This window comes from Vanacampus margaritifer, chromosome 10 (assembly GCF_051991255.1).
Source record: "Vanacampus margaritifer isolate UIUO_Vmar chromosome 10, RoL_Vmar_1.0, whole genome shotgun sequence".
Lineage (NCBI taxonomy): Eukaryota > Metazoa > Chordata > Actinopteri > Syngnathiformes > Syngnathidae > Vanacampus > Vanacampus margaritifer.
In genome coordinates, this window is record NC_135441.1 from 12,257,324 (window position 1) to 12,279,763 (window position 22,440).

General features: G+C 38.9%; 1 protein-coding gene across 6 annotated transcripts in view; it reads right to left on the bottom strand.

The window, feature by feature from the left end:
- The window catches only part of fam13b (family with sequence similarity 13 member B), a 49,317-nt gene that overhangs the window by 4,803 nt on the left and 22,074 nt on the right, over positions 1-22,440 (bottom strand). For 3 of the 6 annotated variants that reach the window (XM_077577407.1, XM_077577410.1, XM_077577406.1), the window contains exons 8-18: positions 8,059-8,103; positions 6,016-6,114; positions 5,861-5,927; positions 5,720-5,793; positions 5,197-5,230; positions 4,737-4,833; positions 3,219-3,305; positions 2,692-2,974; positions 2,331-2,472; positions 1,153-1,234; positions 700-813 (exon numbers count right to left, since the gene is read on the bottom strand). In XM_077577407.1, the coding sequence (XP_077433533.1) occupies positions 700-813; positions 1,153-1,234; positions 2,331-2,472; positions 2,692-2,974; positions 3,219-3,305; positions 4,737-4,833; positions 5,197-5,230; positions 5,720-5,793; positions 5,861-5,927; positions 6,016-6,114; positions 8,059-8,103 (1,124 nt within the window). The remainder of the gene's footprint in view (positions 1-699; positions 814-1,152; positions 1,235-2,330; positions 2,473-2,691; positions 2,975-3,218; positions 3,306-4,736; positions 4,834-5,196; positions 5,231-5,719; positions 5,794-5,860; positions 5,928-6,015; positions 6,115-8,058; positions 8,104-22,440) is intronic. The other 3 variants (XM_077577413.1, XM_077577412.1, XM_077577411.1) reach the window with 2 other exon arrangements.

The window sequence follows — 22,440 nt, forward strand, 5'->3', positions numbered from 1 at the left end:
TTGAAGTGCAATAAGTCAGGTCTTTCATAAACGTGATAAAATACTCAATAAGAGTAAGATACAATTTTTTCTAAAATTGTCATTTAAATAAAATTCTATTTTCTTAAGAATTTATGGGAAAAAGACATATCAAATACAATTATTGTATATGTTATGGTTTTATGAATCAATAAGAGGCTTAAGAAAATCGATTTGATAATGGTTTTTCCATTTTTTTTTAAACCCAGCCCGACTCAGCAGTAGTTGGCGCTGTACAGCGGCAGTCTGACACATCTGACAATGTTTTGTTAAAAATAAATTTTATACATCCAAAGTACTAGAGGCGTTGGTACTTGATGTCAGTGAGTACCCAAAGAGTGAATACTACTTGTACTGAAATAAAGTGGTATCAAACATCCCTAACCTAGATATTAAAATCAAAATTGGAATCCCCCACCCTCATTTAACCCTGATCTGAAACCCCCAATCAAAAACACAAATCTTTGCATGAAACCCGAATTTGAAAACCCAACCCAAGGGCCAATGTGTGATTCCGACCAATGACATGATTGCTGTGTTAATAATTACCTCACAATCTTGATTGACATCACACGCACACACGCACACACACAGAGCACGTGTGGACATGAAAGAAGCGGGATGCTCTCACAGTGCCACCTGACAGTGGACGCGTCTACTTACGGGCACGCTGCTACTTACTGAGGGGGCAATGGGAGGGGGGCGTGGGGGCGGGCGGCGCGGAGTGGCGCCTGTGTGAGTGGAGCACAGCCTGGTGCCTCAACGTGCTCCTGGGGAAAAGGTGGTGCTGGCGTCCTGGGTCGGTCGGGGGCGAGAGAGGGAGGAAAGCGGTGAGCGGCTTCTCAGGTTATTCACAAGACAAATCCCGGGGGAGGGAGCGGTCGCCTCGCCGAGGGAGACCACGAGATTGGGCGCCACGGGACCGGGTGCGACGACATCCACGTGCGGGACAAATTGACATGTTTGCTATTTGACAGACGTCCCACTGATGGGTGGATGTGTGAGAGCCACTGGTTAGTGCTGCATTCATGCAGTGAGTTTGCGCGCGTGCGTGTGTGTGTGTGTGGCCATGGCACAAGACACTCACAGATCATACGACACGCACTCGCATCCATACCCGCGAGGAGTGTCTACCTTTGATCTGCCGGCGGATCTTGGTGAGGTCGGTCATCCACTTGAGGACTTTGGTGTTAGCTGCCTTGTCGCCGTGAGAAGGCTGTGACCACAAAATGCAAATGTTTTTGTTATGTATTATTTTCTGTATCGTTAGTTGCAATATGACACACTTGATGTCATACAACCAAATTTTACTACAGGTGGACTCATTCACTGTTGCAGACGTTTAGATTCTGCCGATGGAATCCAACTCTTTACTGCCACTGACGGATATATCCGTCAACTGTTTTTCACATGTCATAATAATTGATGCCCCGCAAAAAGATTCATTATTGAAAGCGTAAATGTTAATATTTCAAACTCATCGTAGAACATTACTCTAAAAGTAACTAAACTTTTTCCTGGTCCAGCTGCAGTTTACAGTAAGAGAAAACAACAGAATAGAAAGAGATGAAATTAAAATTAAATTAAAAGTGGCTTATACTGTAGATTTGAAAAATGCAGGAAAAAGTGCGTGTGCATGCACATGTGGCTAAGGCTCTGCATAACATTCACTGACAACACAGGCTAAACTTAGCTCCGCCCGATACATATCAGTGGTGATGTATCACTTCAACAATGGCACCAATTACTACTTTCCTATTTGCCAGAGCATTAAAGAGCACAAACAATTAAGTAAGAAACGCAAAAAAAAAAAGTGAATTTGTGAATTGAAAAAGAAGTACATTTTTATGCAGGACCAAAACAAAAAAATAAATAAATGAATAAATAAATAAAGGTGGGGAAAAAAAACGATTATAAAACATATAATTAACATTAAACACAAAAAACATAAATGGAGAAAAAAAACAAATAAAAGTAAAAATAAATAAAAAATAAATGTGGAAATAAATATATAAATAAGGGGGCAGCCCCCTCATTTAAATAATATTTCACTTCACATTAAGAAACGCAAAAAAAAGTGAATTGGAAAGAAGTGAATTTTTAAGGAGGACCAAAACTGCCAAAATATTTTTTTTTTATTAATAAGTAACTAAAGGTGACCCCCTTTTATAATTGTTTTTATTTATTTATTCAATCATTCATTTTTAATTTTTGGCAGTTTTGGTCCTCCATACATTTTAGCATATGGCCGTAAAACAAAATACTTTCCAGTTGCACAATGTCACATTCCATACTTTGCATCGTTCTCGTACCTTGTAGTTCTTCTCCCTCTCAAACTGCTCCTCAAACTGCTTGATCTTCTTCTTGAGGTGTTGAAGCTTCTTGGTGAGCTGGTGTGTCACCGAGTCGCCTCCTCTCAGCGAATCCTTGGAGCTGAACGACGCTCGCCTTGGCCTGAAGAGGTCGCGTGCGGGTCAAGAGGGAGCCAAGAGCAATGATGGCAAATAAGTACAATTGATTTGTTATTACGCTCAATATTAGGGGTGGCACTCCAATGTTATTATTTGACCTATATAATACATAATTCACAGTAAAAACATATTTTAGTACATTTAAAAGTTTCATCAGTCGTTCCACATTTACAATAGGCTTCTTCTTTAGTGTGTATTTCACCTGTGTGCTTTGGTGGGCGAGGTGGCGTCGGCGTCCTGCTGCAGGAAGCGCTGTGCGCCGTGCACGCCGAAGTCCAGGAAGCGGCGTGCCAGGAGGTGCGGGTGCGAGCGGGAGGACGAGGGCGAGGCATCCTCCCGCCCGGCCTCGTCGCCACCCTCGTCCCCGTCGTCCTCCTCCAGCGGCAACAGCAGGGGGAGGGGCACCATGCGGCCCGCCAGGGGGGACAGCTGGGCCTCGCCGCTCTCGCTGTCGTCCTGCCACGACTTGAAGGCCGGAACCGGATCTGCAGGAGGACACGAGGGGAGGACAAGTCTTACATGGTCAGTTGATGTTCAGACAAGTGGGGTTGTTTTGAAGTGTTAGAGCGCACAGAAAAGAGAACGAGAACCAGGACTACCAATGTCCCATAGAAGCCATTTGATTATGTAAGCAGGATGGGAGGGAGAAGTGGAGGATGGGTGAAGTCATGTTGAGTTGAATGGGGGAGGGGGGGAATGGGGGTGCTGGCTCACAATACAACCACTCACCTTGGCCTTCTTTCTGCAGGTGCATACATGAGAAGTCTATGGGAGGGAGGTGGTGATGATGATGAAGAGGAGGATGAGGAGGAGGAGCTGTGTGGATGGAAGGAAGGGGAGAGGAAGAGAAGACGAGCGGTGAGCTCCATCGGTCAACGCAATAAAATAAAATAAAAAAAGTGCTTCGCTGATCCACTAAAAGCACTACAGTCAACCTCCCTGTCACTATACGTTGCTGGCCTAAATAGATGTGCAAAGTTAAATTTGTAGAAAATCATTTTCACTTAAGTAAAATGTTATAACTATACAACCTAACAAATATATCACCCATCTTTCCCCAGAGAAATGGATGGAACAATCACTAATCGACAACAACAAAAACAACAAATAAAATAAAATGTTTAAGGAAATAGCAATCATCTTTTTTTCATCAAAATATAATAATTTATCAGAATGTAAAGAATTAAATAATTTGAATGTCATGATTAGTTGTGATTGTGCAGCTCCCGGTGCGCATGCCTTGGCCACAAGGGGGCACCATTGTACAGGAGTGCATACCTGTACACACAAATATGTCCACAGCTGCTCAGTAAATTGTACTAATAGTTGTTTTTAAGCAGAGGACAAAAAAGACATGCCTCTGAGTATTGACACAGTGTCTACATGTGCTGCTCAACCATTTGACTTCAAATATCTGTTTCTTAAAGGAATCGTGATACCAATTCCCTTTTTTTTTTTTTTTTTTTTTTTTTTTATAGCAGACTTAGCTAAGTGGACCAGCTTGAAGCCTCTAGTTTTGGAGAACTGTTCACCATTTGGCAAAATTGCTGCATATTATCAAGTGAGTTGAGCTCACCACCACCATACGGTGCTTGTTCGTACCTCAATTTTTGCCTGCAAGTCAAAGCAAAAATTTGGTAGAAAAGGGTTCGCATCTCGAAAAACGTCTGTCGGGTCAGCCATATTTCAAGGCACCACTTCAACTTCATTTGGGAATTTTTTTTGATTCTGAACCGCTTATCCTCAGGAGTGTCGTACAATTAAATGATTAAATTAAATAATTGATCAAGTAACTGACTAACACACCATATTGTAACTGTAACTGAGTTACTGTATTTAAAAAAGTAATGCGTTAGAGTATTAGTTATTGTAAATAGTAATTAAGTTACAGTAATGCGTTACTAGTAACTAGTTACTGCCCAACACGCACATTTTCGAACCAGTTTTTTTCCTGCTCCCTGATGGACCTTTACCGGAATCTTCCATCACACTGCTACTCACATTCAACCTGGCCGGCTATTAGTCATGGGCTGATGCTAGCTATTGCTCCGCTAACATGTCACCTTAGAAGGTGCAGGTCGTCTGGGCAACCTCTTGTGGAGTTACAGAAAGCGTGATTTGGTGAGGGTTTTTTTTGGGTTGGGGTGGCTATTATTTTTACATTATAGAGTTTTAAAAAAAGAAAAAAAGACTGCAAACGGTGAATGGCGAATAGGCTGGGGGACGACGAGTCTGTTTCTCACGCACCATCCCATTGGTGGTCGGGGAAGAGTTGGATGTGAGGCGCGTGTCCGCTGCTTGATGTTTGGCTGGTGTTGGCATTCTGGTCGCATGAAGAAGAGTCCTGGAAGGTGAGAACAAGAGGGAATGTGTGTTACCCTTTTGTTTCACGTTATGTCAAATCTGCTAGACTACACGATATTGGTTGCATTACGCGTGCTACTGAGTGTGTGTTATGTTCCTTATGTTAAATTATGCGTGCGTTCAATAATTTGTACGTTAGGTTAAACAATGCTACATATGTTTTACAGGATTACATTTGTAGCATCACACATGGGATGTCAGCTCTGTTACGTTCCGCATGTTATTTTTTGCATTTTGGTGTGTACAACTTGAGCTTTGTTACATTTATCACGTCATGTGATGCAATGCATGTCTGACACTAAATACATGCTTCACTACGACGTCCATGCGTGTGCAAACTTACACAACTTGTGGTATCACCAGGCTGATTGTCCTCCCTGAAAGCACAACACAAATACAGTCACATCTAATACTTCCCTTTTGTGTCAAAGGGAACAAAGTATTTCAAAATCAGACATAAAACAAAACATTACTATTAGTTAATGTTGAACTCTGACATAGTATGAACATGTCACATGATGATGTTGACTCTAAATTGATTAATCGGACTTGCATGTTGTCCTTGGTGGAGGTACTAAGCGCCATGTCTAAATGATCACAGCAGCCATGACACGTCATCACGAGTGACTCACATGGCAGCTCAGCCATCTGGTGTGATGATTTGAACTGCGTTTTTGTCATGAGCTAACTCAATTAGCAGGCAAGAGCGTAGAATAACGACTCGAGTGACTTTTTTGTTGAATTGACTTCATTGGGCCGCTTGGAGCCAAGCAACTTGCAAACACGGACGATGTTAACCTTCAGTGACTCCAAGCATGCGAGAGACGCTTTGCAAACTGAACCAACAAGGTGGAATGAACCTCTACCTGGCGCCATCCATGTTGTTCTCGCCATCTCGGACGGCGTCCAGCTCCATTCCCGAACCCTCCCCCGGTGCATCCTTTTAGGAATAAACAACAAACCATTAATATGGCAAACCAAGCCTCAAAGACTTCTTCCACTCTCACCTGTGTGTTTTCCTGATCTGCTTTCGGCTGGCGCTCACCATGGCAACCGGCAGGCTGCACTATGTCACTGCAAGGAGATGAGAGAAGGTTAAGAGGATAAGGAGAACGTGTGTCACACACACCGCTCGGTGCGTTGAGTCGTGTTGGTCTCTCACCCTTGTTGGCTGTCAAAGGTGCCGAGGTCCTGCTCAATGGAGGACTTGAGATCAAAGAAATGTTGCTCCACTGCTGCCCTGATGGTTCGTTCGATGATCCTGAAGACACGCAACACATGTTCAACGCACGTTCATTGACACGAAAAACATTTTAGAATTCCAGTGAGAAGCTGATACGCATTATGTTAGTAAATGTTGGTAAACGTTACATTATGCTATATGCTATATGTGATAAGATGCCTTATTAGACAGCACATACAGTATTCAATGTTTTGAGAAAGTTAGTAAAATATCTGTCGAAAGCCAGATGCTGAAGAATCAAGCCAGGCTTTAAAAGGTAAAAACGCTCATCCCACCACACACTTGATCCTTAAGATCTACTGAGATTTTGGTGTGCTTTCTTTATCTTCCTCCTCGTTTATTTTAGCTCCGAGGCCCAGCAGAGGGTACACGTGATGGGAACATGGTGGTGTAATAGTGTGTACGCAGCTGTCTGTACCATCTAAGCACGAGTGGGCAATTAATTTAGCAAAACGGCCACATGAGATAGCTGGTATGCTTGCCGTGAGACAAGCCAACGTGCAAACCTAACTTAGTCATGCATACTGTCTTCTTTCAGAAAATTTCTGTCAATATGGTATGTATTGGGATTAAAAAAATAATAATAAAAAAGTATAAACAGTCATTTAAAATTACATTAATTACACTTAGAAAATTAATAAATTTTGTGCACCAACTACCAACTCATATTAGCTGATCTTAGTCAGGACTCTCAAATACATAGAAAAGTGGTTACAGTAGCATAAAATTATTGACAGTGATTTTTAATGATACAGTGATGACTTATAATACACACAATACGTACAGTATATGAAATTGTTGATTTGCCTACAGTATTATCAGTATTATTATGTTGGCCCTCTTCCTTCCACCGTGCAGGAAATAAAATGTTGCTAACATTAAAACAACTGTTGTTATTTCTGCTAGTCTCCTTTTGGGAACAATCGGTTGGAAAAGTCACTAAATATAGCAAAAAGTAAATTAAATTGGCATCGCATTGCGGACAAGTCTTAGATCCTCCTTGCTACTTCACTTGCACTAGCATCCACATGTGCACATTAAATAAAAGCATACCTTCCAAAATAAAAGCATGGAGTATTTGACCTTTGATTTTGACTTCATTTAAGAAGGTATCATCAACAAGTCTGGGCTTGACCACGCAATGCACAGGTTGACACTCATGAAAGTGCTCCCCCCTCCCTATTTTGTGGTTTATGACACTACCACTTATGACCTAACACTTTTATTGCGGTCTTCAAACCTTATTAAACCGCTTCTGTCGCACCTTTGACCATCCTCTTCCTCATCACAGAGATTCAAATGTCAGCATTTCATATTGTAACGCAAAATGATCATGGCGGTCAGGACGAGTGTGATATTGTTCAAAGAAATGTGTGAAGGATTTACTATGGGGAGGGGCCAAGGCCATAGGGTACACTTGCTACTCAGAGCCAAAGCAATACTTAACATATTTACAAAAGGAAACAAAAGTTGAGGAAACATACAAAAAAATGGAAGAAATAAATAGAAGCACATATAAAGACGGAAAAATATTGGAAGGCAGAAAAATATACAAATAAGAACAAAAATAGTAGAAAACAAACAAACGATTACACGATAGAAAATACACAAACATTAGCAGAGAATGCCAAATATTAGAAATGTTATGAAAGCTATCAGACAGAAAACACGCAAAAAAATTATTTAATAAAAAAAAAAGTTGGAATTTTTTTTTGGGGGGGGGGGGGGGGGGTACAGAAATTACATGAGAACATTTTTTAAGATGGAAAAAAATAGATTACTTCAAAAAACTAAATTACACACAATAAATAATAATAAAACAATTAATACAAATAAAACTGGGTGAAAAAAAAAATGCAATGGAAAAAAAAAGAAGCTCTGCATCACCTGCCTTCCGCCATCTTTTATTACCCTGTAGCTATCCAGGTACCTTTAATGTATACCGTGTGCGTGCGTACTCACTCTGCAGACTCAGCAGGCAGCATGGGCACAGGGGAGAGGTGGGAGCTGCAGTGAGAAGAAAAAGAAGAAGATACGCTTAGAACATCCTGTTCTCCTGGACTGCCTTTACAGAGATGGAACGACCTTGGAGAGTACGTGCGAGCGTGGGAGTCAAAACAGGAAACAGAATAAGGACAAATACAAGGATGCTCACAAAGGGCGCCAACGCATACACAAAGTCAGCGGCGCCACATTGTTATTTAGGCTACTTAATTGATAACAAGATATGAGACTGTGTGTGTGTGTGTATGTGTGTGCTATCGAGGTCACATTTGCAGAGTTGTTCTTTCTACACAGCTGAGACGCGGCTGTGGATGCTCGCAAGCGCACACCGGGGCACATTCCGGGGCAGCACGTTTACGTAACAACGCAAGGGCAGTCATATTATATGGAGCAATATAGTATATGAGGAGTTCAAGTACACACTCAAGTCTCAAGGTGTTAAGTGGGAAAACACTTGACATGAAAGACATCCTCCATCTTAACGGCCTTACATGGAAATAAAATTCCAAATTCCTTTCCTATCATGGTGACAGAATATGACCACATCGACATCAAACATCTCGCCATCGAAGCAGAGGAGATTTTGGCTCTGTGCTACTTGGAGCCGCATCGGTTAGCGCTAGAAATGTTATGTAACCTGCGATAATGTGCCATCTTAATACTGGTAGGACCCAACGACTACTTGTCCTTGGTGGGCCGAGGGGCCCCCAGACAGACAAAGCTAATTAACTCATTCACTGCCATTGACGGCTATAAACGTCAAAAATTCATTCCAAGTATTTCTATTAGTTTAACATTTTTTCCACTTTTGTTAACAATTTTTTTTAATTGTACATTTAGAACAGATACATCATTTGTGATTAATTGTGAGTTAACTAGTGAAGTCATGCGATTAATTACAATTAAAAAATTTAATTGCCTGATGCCCTGAATTTTTTATAATCTTTTTTTTTATTCATTCACTGCCATTGACGGCTATAAACTATTTCTATTAGTTTAACATGTTTTCCACTTTTGTTAACAAGAGTATGAAAACCTAGATTTTTTTTATTGTACATTTAGAACAAAATTTGTAATTAATCGTTAGTTAACTAGTGAAGTCATGCAATTAATTACAATTTCAAAAAATTATTGCTTGTCGCCCCTAATTTTCTATCTTTTTTTTTTAAATGAATTTATGGCAGTGAATGAGTTAAGTGGACCTGTGAGGTAACGCGTCAAGTCTTTCCAAGATGATGCTTAAGAGTCAAGATCGTTGTCCATGCAGAATTTATTAGACATGATAAATATGAAAACATTTAATTGCCTATATTAATCATTTAAACCGTAAATACACCACAAACTATGATCCCAAAACACTTAAATACAATTTCAAAGACTCCTTGCAACATTACCCTGAGGAGAAAAAAAAAAAGCTTTACGATGATTTGATTTTGAAAAAAATGCACCCTCAGTGCACTTGTACATACATACACTTGTACACCGGTGAAGACTTTGTAAGAACTTAGGCTAAATTTAGGTCCTCCCTGACATATCCCATAATATTGTCTCTTAGTCAAAATGTAACCCTTGAACATACTTCCTTGGATCAATTGTACTACTTTCCTGTTTGGCACCAATACAATTACCATATTTCCGGACTATAAATCACCCCTTTTTTCATAGGTTGGCTGTTCTTGCGACTTATACTCTGGAGCGATTTATATATGACAAACATATACTGGGGGAATGTAATTTCACAGACAGCCACAAGAGGGCAATCTAGACTTATACTATACAGTATATACTTAATGCGACGTACGTATGTTTTTTTTCTACCTTAACTCCTTCACTGCCATAAATTCATAAAAGAAAACAACGATTATTAAAAATTAGGAGCGACAGGCAATTCAAGTTATTAATTATAATTAATCGCATGACTTCACTAGTTAACTCACGATTAATCACAAATTTTATATCTATTCAAATGTACAATAAAAACAAATCTAGGTTTTCATACTCTTGTTAACCAAAGTGGGAAAAATGTTTAATAGAAATAGTTAAAATAATGTTTTTATGTTTATAGCCGTCAATGGCAGTGAATGAATAAAAAAGAAAAGAAAAAAGATTAATAAAAATTTGGGGCGACAGGCAATTTTTTTTATTGTAATTAATCGCATGACTTTACTAGTTAACTCACGATTAATCACAAATGTTATATCTGTTCTAGATGTACAATAAAAAAAATCTAGGTTTTCATACTCTTGTTAACAAAAGTGAAGAAAAAAAACTAAATACAATACTGAACTAATAGAAATAGTTCAAATGAATTTTTGACGTTTATAGCCGTCAATGGCAGTGAATGAGTTAATTATGCATTTTAAGCATCATTAGCAATTAAGCGATTGAATATTCGAGAGGTGCTACAACATCCTGCATCCTGAAACATTCCCAGATGATGTATTTGCTATGTATTTGGATTTTGCATTACAAAGTGAATCTTTTTGCCATTGTTGCTCAATTCGGTAAATGTGTGTCAATTTTGATAGATTGTGACAACCTTACTTAGAGTTACTCTACTCGCACATAACGGTGAAGTTGTCAATGCTGCGTGGAGGTTAGGCGGCAAGCTATTTGTTATTTATTTGTGCTGTCTGTGATGTGTCCACCACATGCACCAATCTGCAGCAAACTAATTGACAATGTATGTATGTAGCAGATTAGACAAGCAAAATAAATGATACCCCCCCAAAAAACAGCTTGAGGTTTCAAATATGTATTTCCATGTGCACGAGCAATGAAACTGTGAGCAAGTCCTTAAAGGTGCTGCTGTCAGCGAGTCAGCGATTACGACCGGGACGCACGCAGACACGTCATAAACTGATCCGTTAGCGGGGTGTGAGGCGTTCACAGCCCTTGGAGGAGAAGAGACGTCAAGGACGCTCTTGAGCCAGGGGTTGGGAACTATTGCATCAATGAAGAAATGGACAAATGGGCCATGCCAGTCACAGATAACGATGAAAAATAAACAAACTAACTTGTTTTCTTAATCTCATTTTATAGTAATATAAAGTCCCACAATAAGATGATCAATTTTTCCCACTGTTTTATAAATCTAATTTAACTTAAATGACTGACTGAAAGGCAAAAGGCTTGCAAAACGCCTCAGATTTGAATTCGCTGGTGTTGTGATGTACGTAGGATCATGACTCAATATTCAGGTATGCCGACTTTATTGCCGCTACACATCTATTCAACTCTGAAAACTGAGTGATGGCGACGGCGTCTAAAACTTTGAATCAGCTGCCAATCTCAGACGGGTTAAGGAATAAAGTGTTTCAATTTATTTTTGGAGAAGCTCCTTAACAATTCAGAGCTAGAACTGTGCTATGTTTGCGACACACCTAAACATCAACCTCTGGAGGCTGCAAGGTCGTGCGATGTCACCATGTAGGTTTAAAGTTAATAACTCAGAGTAGATTGAGAAGCAAGTTTACGTTGATCAAGCCAACCTCTACGAATTGTGCCAAATTAGTCCATGAAGAGACAGTGACAAACAGCAGTGGCAACTAACACGATTGGTTCGTTCCCACATCAAATTAAGAAGAACAGAGACCCAATCGGAACAAAGGTCATGTGCATATTGAACATTGTTGAATATTAAAACGGAGAAAACAGACCATTCAAAATGAGTTATTTCTGAAGAATGAATACAGCTTGGAATAATTTTGTCCTGCTCATTTCCAACAAAAAAAAATGCTTGCAAATCTGATAAAATGACATCAAAATGTTGTTTTTTTTAAATAGAAGGGGACCTTAATCAAACTGAATTAAGCAATTATTACATAGAATACGAATTGTTACAGATATAAAATAAAATACATCAAAATTAATAATCCATTCTTTATTAATTAATATTGTTACCTTCATTAGAATGAACTAGTTATTGAATTATCAAATTTGTTAAATGCGTATGTAAAATCATTTTAGCAATATTACATTCGTTTTTTACAATAAATTAAGCAATAAGAAATTAATTTAAAAAAATGAATGCTTAAATTTTAAGGAGGTGAAAAACGATCAAATGAATGCTGCAAATGCAGCAGGACTCCTCGACAGGCCGGAGTCAAAAAGAGAATGCGCCGTATGGAAACGAACTCTTACAAAATGATGAAACAGTGAGCGAGGAAAAAAAAAAATCCACTTTGCATTCATAATTCAGAATTGTGCGATGCCACATCATTCATTCATTCCTGAGTTATGCAACTGCCGTGTTTACCTCTGCAGCAGAACGTCACAGGACATCCTCATGGTTGCTGTTACCACTTTTTACACAGGGCTTCTTGAAAAACAAAAAAAGCAGAGCTGACTACTGCGTCTATTCGCTTGATCAGTCAGACCTCCCACAAGGAGAACAACATCTAGCTGCTGTCTTCAAGACCAGCGCCCGGGTGCATCCTACATCCAGCCGCGGCGGTGGCGCTGCCCAAGTAAAGTCCTGACGTAACCAGGCAACAACACCAGCAGGCTGGGGAGGCGGAGCGGCGGAAATTGGGGAGGCAACTCCACTTGACTGAGCCAATCACAATGGAGGCAAGAGAGCCGGGAAGCAGGCAGAGAACGCGGGAGGAGTTTTTGGGTTCATTATGTGAGGAGTTGTTCTAGCCCGACGACATGCACGCACACACGCCAGTCCTCAGACGTGCAGTCAATGATTGACAGCAGCAAAGAATCAGCGAAGCTCGAACAAAAACAATCCAGCCTGAGTCACGCCATCCCTTAAAGCAGGGCCTCAACTTTTTTTTCTGACCTCAGGGTCCAACTTTTCCCGCACCCATTGGCCCACAGCTTATTCAAATATTTACACTGTATTGGTTTCATTGATTAGCCTGGTAAACAAATAAATTCCGCTTATAGTTTAGCAAGCTGAAATCGGTCGCTGTGTCGATCACATTGTAAAATGTCAGTTATTTTTACATTTATTCTATGAACTGTACATATACCTACGAACGGGCTCACGTCCCAAGTTAGGCTCATTAAAACAATAACAACAATAATGGACCAGATATAACCACTGCAAAAAAAAAAGAAAAAAAAGAGGGGTACTTTAAAGTAATTAATGACAATCATTGGAAAGGTAATAAAAGAGAAAAATATAGGTTTTAGTTAAATGAAAATACTGTACATAAAATTGCTTCAGTGCACTTTTTGCTCGACAAGCTGTAGCCCATTTTCTATGCTCTAACGTTAGTTATCAACTACTTATGAAAAATGTCACAATTGGGCGAATGTACAAAACACTGCCTCAATACCCAATTTTTCTGTGCATGACTTTGCAGCGAGTGCGGGTGAACATCCACCATCGTCAAGTGACGGCGCCACATGCAAAGACAGGGCTGGGCGATAAATCAATTATCAATGTGTGTTGTGATAGGCACATAATCTATAAACAGAAAATATGTAGAATATAATGTTTGATTAAAAAAAATAATCAGGAAGGCCGTCCCAAAGAGCAAGGCAATTAAATTGGATGTTGGCAGAAGTTTACAGTATGGTGTTAGATTTGTGCCACAATAACAAGCACATAAGAGGATATTTTGAGCACAAAAAAGTAAGTCCCCTGTCTTTGACTTGCTAGCTTCGATGTTAGCCGTCCCTAACAATAAGAATCACACTGAAGTCACAATCGGATAAATAAAAATAAAAATCAAGTAGACCTAAAACGGTTGGTCAACAGTAATGCATGCTCGCCGCAGATTATAATCGTCCGATTATTGCCTTTCAAACACCGGCCAAAATAATCGGCTAATTCGGCCAAATGGCAGATTATTTTTCCCTTAAAATGTTATCATCGAAGAAAACCAAAGTTTCCTACGCCCTGAAAGTACCCTGAATGCACCATTTTGCTTGCGTAGCATTAGCAACTTGCAAGTGTGTAGCGTATGTTACTCTGGTTATTCTGTTGTCACTCAGCATCCTTTAAGATGTTTAATGACACTCCAGTTGGGAGTTAACTGTAAAACGCAAGATGATAAGAATTACATCCACTGTATATTCACATAAAAAACATGCTATGTTTTTAAAACATCGCTAGCCTAGTGCTAATGCTAAAAGCGAAGAGAGGATCCCATTCAAATGCTAAGAGGAAGTTAGCATTGACTTTGGGAGTGTTTTTTCTTCAAATAATGAATATTCACACACAAATGTGGGAACACATACGCACAATAAAGTTAACACTACACAAAGGCACAAATTCTTCCCAATGTGTGAAAAATGAGTTATTTTAATAGAATTAAATTGCATCACACTGCCCCCAAAAAGCCAAAACGCACAGCAGCTGTCAATATTGCTCAGCCCTTTACAGATCTGTGATACTTTACTTTGCAGCCACCAAAGAAAATTCCAACACTAGAAAAAGTCAAGCTGCTAATCACTTTTTAAACAAGTCACCTGAGGGGGTTGGTTGGAAAATGTTTTCAATTTGTTACTGCTCTGATGTCACCTCAGAAGGCAGAAAATTACCGGCTTGATTTAACAATTTCACAAGCATTTTTTCATGTCACAACGCAAGTGCAGTGAACTCGCTGAACTGCGAAGAGACGCAATAAAGTCAATCTTGTCTAGCGTCGGTCAAAGCTTTAGTAAGTCCACTTTCTGCCCATTCAGCTTTTTTTTGGTGTGTCCTGCTTCTGCTTCCAATGTAAATAATTAACTGCAGTTAAGTAAATCACTAATAAATTGTAGGCCATGGTTTTCATTTGACCTAGATGTCACTCGTTAACCCTCATCCAGACATCGATTAACCACATGTTGAGGTATTCATAGACAGAATTTTCAGTACAGCGGGGAAACTGAATAAATATGAACTCTGTAAATGTATCTGTAAATGACTTTTTTTATTTATTTTTTAAGTAATCTAGATTTTCAACTTCAGCAACAAGGAGCATGGGATGGAAATAAATAAAAAAAATCATCAGGAATAAGTCTTCCTGGCAAAGCAGTGCAATACCAGGAAGTGTGGGTCAGAAGCGATAAAGTGCGGGTGTTATCTGGGTCAGTTAGAGGATCTCGTTACACGCAGCGGGGAACCAGAGCATCGTCGGGAAAGTTAAGGATGTGAGGATGGCACGAAAGCAAGGGTGTGAGGGCTCAAAGCGAGGACTGGACAAATTTTCGGCGAATGTCCAAGTTACAGTTGGCTTGAACTCACACCCTTTCTTAGCGTGTGTGCCAATTGCTGTTCTGCGGTACATTAGTGTAGTATTTCTTTGTTGCATCTATGCCACTGATGTATAATGACAAGCAGAACTAACTAAATGTCCTCTAGCTCCAATGAAACGGCGTATCCACCTGTTGCAATTCATTCAACATGAATACAGCTTTCACACCCAGAAAACAAAATCGTTCACTCCTACTTCAAGTTTACTGTAAAACGAAATAAACCAAAATCAATTCCACATTGTGTATTTAAACAAACCACATAATTTTTGCCTGACGAAACCCTGATACCTTAAAGCTAAAACCATGCAAAAATGCTAACAAAGCTAGCATTGACGCTGTGGTGCTATAACCCTTTAGGCAACGGCTATTCGAACACAAACAGTGCCGTTCATAACAAATGTAGCTAGACAATATAATAAAATGTACAGGAATATATTCTTCACTCTGCAAAAAATGACTAATATTACTGCATAATGTGAAATCGTGACCATCTCAACTCAAAGTGTACCTCTCCTTCGTTTACATCCCTATGGGTATACTGTACTTTCTATACTGCTCCCTGGTGGCCAAGACGCACACATCACAAGTAGCCACACAATGTGATACATGAAATCATGACACAAACAATTCATTCTTTGAGTGCTATTTTTTTTTTTTTTACTAAAAAAAAAATTTTGTTGGTGTTTTTGGGCAATAAATTAATAGCTGTCCCATTGATTTCAATGGAGGAAAAAAAAAAGAAGAAAAGTTACAAGATTGTCATGGGACAAATTGAACTAATAAGTCAAGTCAGTAACACTTGATTTACTTTTTGTAAACATCCTTGTTTGGTGACGTGCCACGAGATTTTGCTGATGCCGCCTGACATTTTCCACGAGTCGAAAACATGCGACAAACAGGAAGCCTACCATTCCCGGCTGCAGTTTATGGCATGGCGATAAACACGCCATGTGTCGCGAGGCTCTGTTTTCATGCCAACACGCTGGTCAACCTCGACCTGTTTGTTTTCAAGAGCAATTCTCAAACAGTATTAGACTCTCTCACCTTTGCATACGAATATCAGTTGCTCTCACGCTTCACAAATAGACTGTCCAGTCCGCGGAAACAAAGTCAAGTCGTTTGTGTGCAGCTTGACTGACGGTGAGGTCTGTTTTCTTCGGTTGCCATGCAGACAGAGCACAGCATACCACACGAGCCGGACTAAGTCCGTGTCCACACGGAAATGGAGCTGGATTTGGATTATTAAAAAACAAAAACGCTCTGGTAAATACTGAATGGTTTCAAGAAGAAACCATATCATGTAAACAAACTTGAAACAAAAAAGGCCGTGAATGTGAGGCAAGGAAGAAAGGAGACATTTGTGTGAACTGGATTTGTGTGGTGATTTTGCTGGAAAACCACCTAGTATGTTTTGTACACACAGAAACACGAGGGCAGCATTTTGAAATGTATTCAATGTCTGTAATCCAAAACAGGACTGTTTCAGGCTGACAAAACACTATTAGCTTCCCTATGGATCAAACACAGAAATAAAAATGTCATCTTATTAGATATGACTACTCATTATGGAATATCTTTTAAGATTCTTTGAGACAAAAAGTAGTAACATTTAAGTGAATATGTTTGGGGGGGATTGCTCAATTTCTCTTGTTAAAACCCGCTTTTTCCTAGCTGAAAAAACCCTAACAAAATCTCAAAATATGTTTTTTCACCATTTTGACGAAATTCTAAATTACCTTATATTACAATATATTTAATTGCCAAATTTCAGTATTAATCAGGTATACTCAAACTTTTTTTTTGAAAAAGGTCAACTACTCAGATTTTAACTTTTTCATTAAAAAAAATGTTTTGTTGCTCCTTTTTTTTTTAAATCTTACTTTTGCCCTTTTTTTCTTGTTGAATTTTAACTTCTTCCTTGTAAAATTATATATATATATATATTTTTTTTTTTTCAAATGAACATGATAACCCCCTCACCCCACCCTGAAAAATATGGCATTCTTGTCATATATTATTTTCCTTTTTAAATTTTTATAAAATTACTTTCTCCTCTCAAAAAATGTGAGCACTCTTGTAAGTATATAAGAATTGTCTTGCTAAAAAAGAGACTTTATTCTTCTACTATTTTCTCAGAAAAATACCATTTCATTCTCATAATATTGAAATCCCCCACAACAATTCACTATTTTAGGATTACAAAGCTTGTCCCTCAAAAATTAAAATCTTGAGAACAAAGCCGTAACTTTTTTCAACAACAACATGATATTCAAGTAATCTTTTTTTGTAAAAATATTTGCCATCAAGAGTACATTTTTCAAAAAGGTATTTTCTCAAATTACGTGGTGTCTCCAAAAAGATCAACACAGCTGTTGATGACACCTACTACCTCTTATTCCAAGAGCCTGGTTATTTTTAGCTGTTTGTGTCAGATTGATGTCTTATCGGGCTTTACTGTAATGTGCCACAGAGCTGATATTTCAATGTGAGGATGGAGGCATACTCAGACGAGCACAACATGCTCTACTTATGAACTATCTCACTCATCAATCGTGCAATATAAACAGTTAAAAATTCAAATGCTTTATTTCTGTATGATTACATTTTTTCAGATAAATGTTAACTTATATAATGTTATTCTGGTAACAGTAGAACTTGGTTCTAAAATACAAGAAATTTTTTGTAACTTACAAAACTTTTACAGAATTTTTTGTCCTCTCAAAAAAGATAGGGCAATTCTCGTAATTTCAACAGCAACTCACATTTCAAAATATACATTTCAAAAACAACTATCGTCAAAACACGAAAAAAAATAAAAATAAAAATAATAATAATAAATAACACATAAAATACTATATTAAAAAAAACATTATGGCAATCTTACCACAAACAATAAATAAATATAAAGAAGTAACTTTATCATAATCAAACTTTCTCCTAAAATAAATTCCGGCCCCCTTAATATTAAATTCATTTGATAAAAATACTAATGATATATAGCTTTAATCTGGCAATACTACACCTCATAATCTTCTTTTACTTTTTGTTTGTCCCATTAGGGGTTGCCACAACGCATCATTCTTTTTCGTACGGAGTGGATCTTTTGGATCCTCCTCTCCAACACTAAATACCCTCATGTCTTTTTCACGACATCCATCAACCTTCTCTTAGGCCTTCCTCTCACTCTCTGTTACTCTCTCTGTCTGGCAGCTCCGTCCTCATCATCCTTGTAGCAATATACTCACTATCTCTCCTCCGGATGTGTCCAAGCCATCTGCTTTCACTCTAACTTTGTCCACAAAACATCAAACCTTGGCTGTCCCTCTGCTGAGCTCATTTCTAATCCTATCTAACCTGGTCACTCCGAGACAAAACCTCTACATCTTCATTTCGACCGCCTTCGGCTCTGCTTCCTGTTGTCTCTTCTACAGTAGTTACATGTGGTTGTTATAGAGTCGCAAAAACAACACGCAGACTTTTTTACGCAGGTCTAAAGAAAGATTAGCTGCAGTTGCTTTAGCATATCCATCTTGTCTGTTTACCATTTGGTAAGAGTTGACGAGTCACTCCAGTGAGAATATGCTATGTCACACCCGCCAGGCATTCTACTGTTATCGTATGCACTGCACAATATTTAAACAAGCATGTGGAGCGTGTCTGAATGCCCTATATGCTAATATTCACCGCAGATGTATGTCAATGCGGATCAGGTGACGCACACGCAGCTCTGTGAGGGGCCGCTGGGATGTTGAGGTTCATCTTTACGCATACTTGCATAAGTTAAGTTGCGTTCGAATTTAGAGGTTCCACCGTGCTCATAAATAATCAGCGAGCCCTTTGCCGGGTGTCATCGCACGGGTTCAGCGTCACTTAACCGAAAGCTCACATGTCCTGCTGAAAGCCTCGTTTGTCAAAAGGTCAGCGGCAGCTTAAAAACAAGCGGTGAATTTTTGTGCGTTGATAGGGGAAAAAAAAAAAAAAAAAAAAAGAGTATTGACCAATATTTTAGACCAGATGATTGATCACCTTATTCATCTAAAAATCCCCCCAAAAAATGGTGCACACTCACACAATGCCTTATTAATCAGAGTTAACATTTTGCACAATAGAAATAAAAACTGGAAATAATTCATATTTGTATGACCGTAAAAACTGCCTGTATAGTGTGCCTTGAGCTATGGCTGGGCGATATAGACCAAAACTCATGTCCTGATTTATTTTGGCTTAATATAGATATACAATATATATTTTTTTTTTTTTCCCCTGCAAGAAATTTTTCAGTCAAAGCCAAATATGACCTGTCACAAGTAATTGAAACCGGATATTTCAGTGAATGGTGGCTAAATCAAATGAATAAATAACAAAAGGGTTTCTTCACCTGGTTCATGAAAATGCTCAGTTCAAATAATAAGATTTAAATAAAAATGCTGCATAACCATTTTAAACTAAATCTCTGCAAGGTGCACAGTATAATAAAAATATATATTAAATAAAAATAGCCTATAAATTATAGTTAGCCAATCTTTTTTGAGATCTATTCACGAGAAAAGTGCAATATAAATGGTTGTCTGAAATAAAATTACAGAATTTCTTTCCCTTTTTGACAAATCCACAGATGCAAATAAGGATCATTACAAAAGAACAAAATGTGACAAACGCTAACTTGAGAAGGATTTTACGACGGGCTCCTGTAGCGCACAGCTACACACACTTCATACTTATGTTTGTGGCACTGTTTATTTATACGGTGAAAAGTATTTGTATTGCTTCCACCCTTCGCTACAACTTGTCTATTACACTCCTCTCAGTTTATTTAATTATGAATTAACCATCTTAAAGCCTCTTTTTTTTAAAGAAATGTTCACTATGTGCCAAACTGTTGCTTGTTGTGAAGTGAGTTAAGTTTTAAAGTCTGGACAACCGTATCTCAAGGCACAAATGTTCATCAAGTAAGGACTCTTTGATGGCAACTGACCCTGGAACATTGAAATTTGTTTCATACATTGCGACATACATTACGTTTAACTTGATAGATTTTTCACTGTAATTTACATGCACATTCAGACTGAACTTTACCACTCTAAGAGGCCATCGAACAGGAGGCAAAGAGACACTTGTGTAAAACATTATGTGAGGATGGTAAAAATAAAATGCTACAGTAAGTAAATCCCCATGCTATTTGGCTGATTTGTGTGACACTTATGATATCCAGTAATGATTTTCCTTTTGTGATTGTGCAGCCACAAGAGTGACCATGACCCTCCTTGGATTACAGCAATGATACATACTGAACATTTTATCCTCAAGCGGCAGGTCAGCGTTGATCTAATTTTTCTTTGCCAATGTCGGCCACGGCCCCCAAAAGCCTACACCACAGCATTAATCCCCCGCTGGCTCGTCTCGCAATCGTTAATACCAACAAAAACAATCACATGAGATGCAAAGATCCAAATAGTCTGGCCAGTGTGGCTTTAAACCCCTGCAGCTGCTGCATGAAGACCGGCACAAATCCTCCATGTTGCCCCACAAAGCAGGCATTAGCCACAAAGACGCAGACCTTGTGGACCACCATACAGTATGTACTGTTTAAATCTCCATGCATGTTATCACAACAGTCCAACAAAAACAATTACAACTTGACACACGCACACATCATCTCTATCTTATTACCTCAGCCAAGGAAAGCTGTGTTGTCATCTTTGTATGTTTGATAGCAGAATTATACAAAAACTATTTGGGCCAAGGAAGAAATATTAATTTTGCCGCAGATATGAATACATGTTTTGAAAAATGGGAAGGATAAAAAGTGCATTGAAATACTATTTGCGCTGAATTAGTTTTTTCATTATGAAAATTAATTTGACAGAGAACAAGATTCAACATTAACATTGGCCTGATAGCTTGTGGCCAGTACAGCACTTTGTGAGGCCACGTCTTACCTTCAGACACTGGCACGACCAAGCCAGCACAAATGTACAGTATATGTTTGGGCCAACAAAAACAGTAACCTAGCAAGAGCCAGTTTGACATTATGAATCACTCAAAGGAATTCAACACAATATCAATCAGTAATTTCTCCAATGTGATCTGCTTGGGAAAGGTTGGGAAATTCAGTACAATACTTTGAGTTGATTGGGCGATGTGGCAATTTGTGCACGCCTACCAAACGTTTCTTTTAACCAATCACGACAATAGATGAGAATGTTGTCATTGGTCATCGTAGGCAAGGAGGGTAAAAAAAGCATGGACATCTTTACCAACTAAAAATGATACAGCGTCCATGTACTCGCCCACTGGAGTCACCATGTTTTATTTGTTTGTTTCACACAGCCTCGGCGCTTCTTGCTTTTGTCACAGTCGCATAACACTATTGCGTTGTGATTGGTCGCTCGGAGAAAATCGGCCCGATGGATACAAGAGGGATTCGATTCTCGGGAGTTTGTGAACTCTCAAATACAGCAAAAAATTCAGCTTGGTTATGAAAATAGCCAAAAAGAGCATTTTTTATTTGGACCGAATGACTTTAATCACACAAGAAAAAAAACACGACTGGCAAACGCTTGACTTGAGCATTATTATTTTGTTCTCTTATTGGTTCTAAATTATCCTTAGTCGACTTCCAAACCCATTTTGTAATTGTGTGCTTTGAAATGAACACTGCATGTGCATGTACTTACGTGTCACGCTGCCAATCACGTTGTGTGTCTTCATAGAAATGAACGTGGAAGGTGTGAAGTGTGTCATGTATAATGCGCTTTAGTCTGAGTGCAGCAACTGCTAATCATCTTAAGGGAGATCACCTGATCAGATCTTGGCGTCACTGTAGGAGGATCTTTTGTAGCCGTGTCTACCCATTATTATCTGGCGTACGTGAGAGTTGTCATGCAGCCACTTGGACACACCAAACGTTGTCGTCTATATGACACTATAAATATAGTGTCACTCAGTAGGATGCAGACCTCTGCCAAGGCCAATCCTTGCTAAACGGTCTATATGACGGAAAAATTTCAAAACGTCAGAAGCCGTTACATGCCAGTCTTATAGGTGCCAGTTACACACATTTCAAGCAGACTTTTGCAAAGGAAAAGTAAACAAATTTTTGTCAACCTTTTACTGCCCAACTGGTCATTATATCTCAAC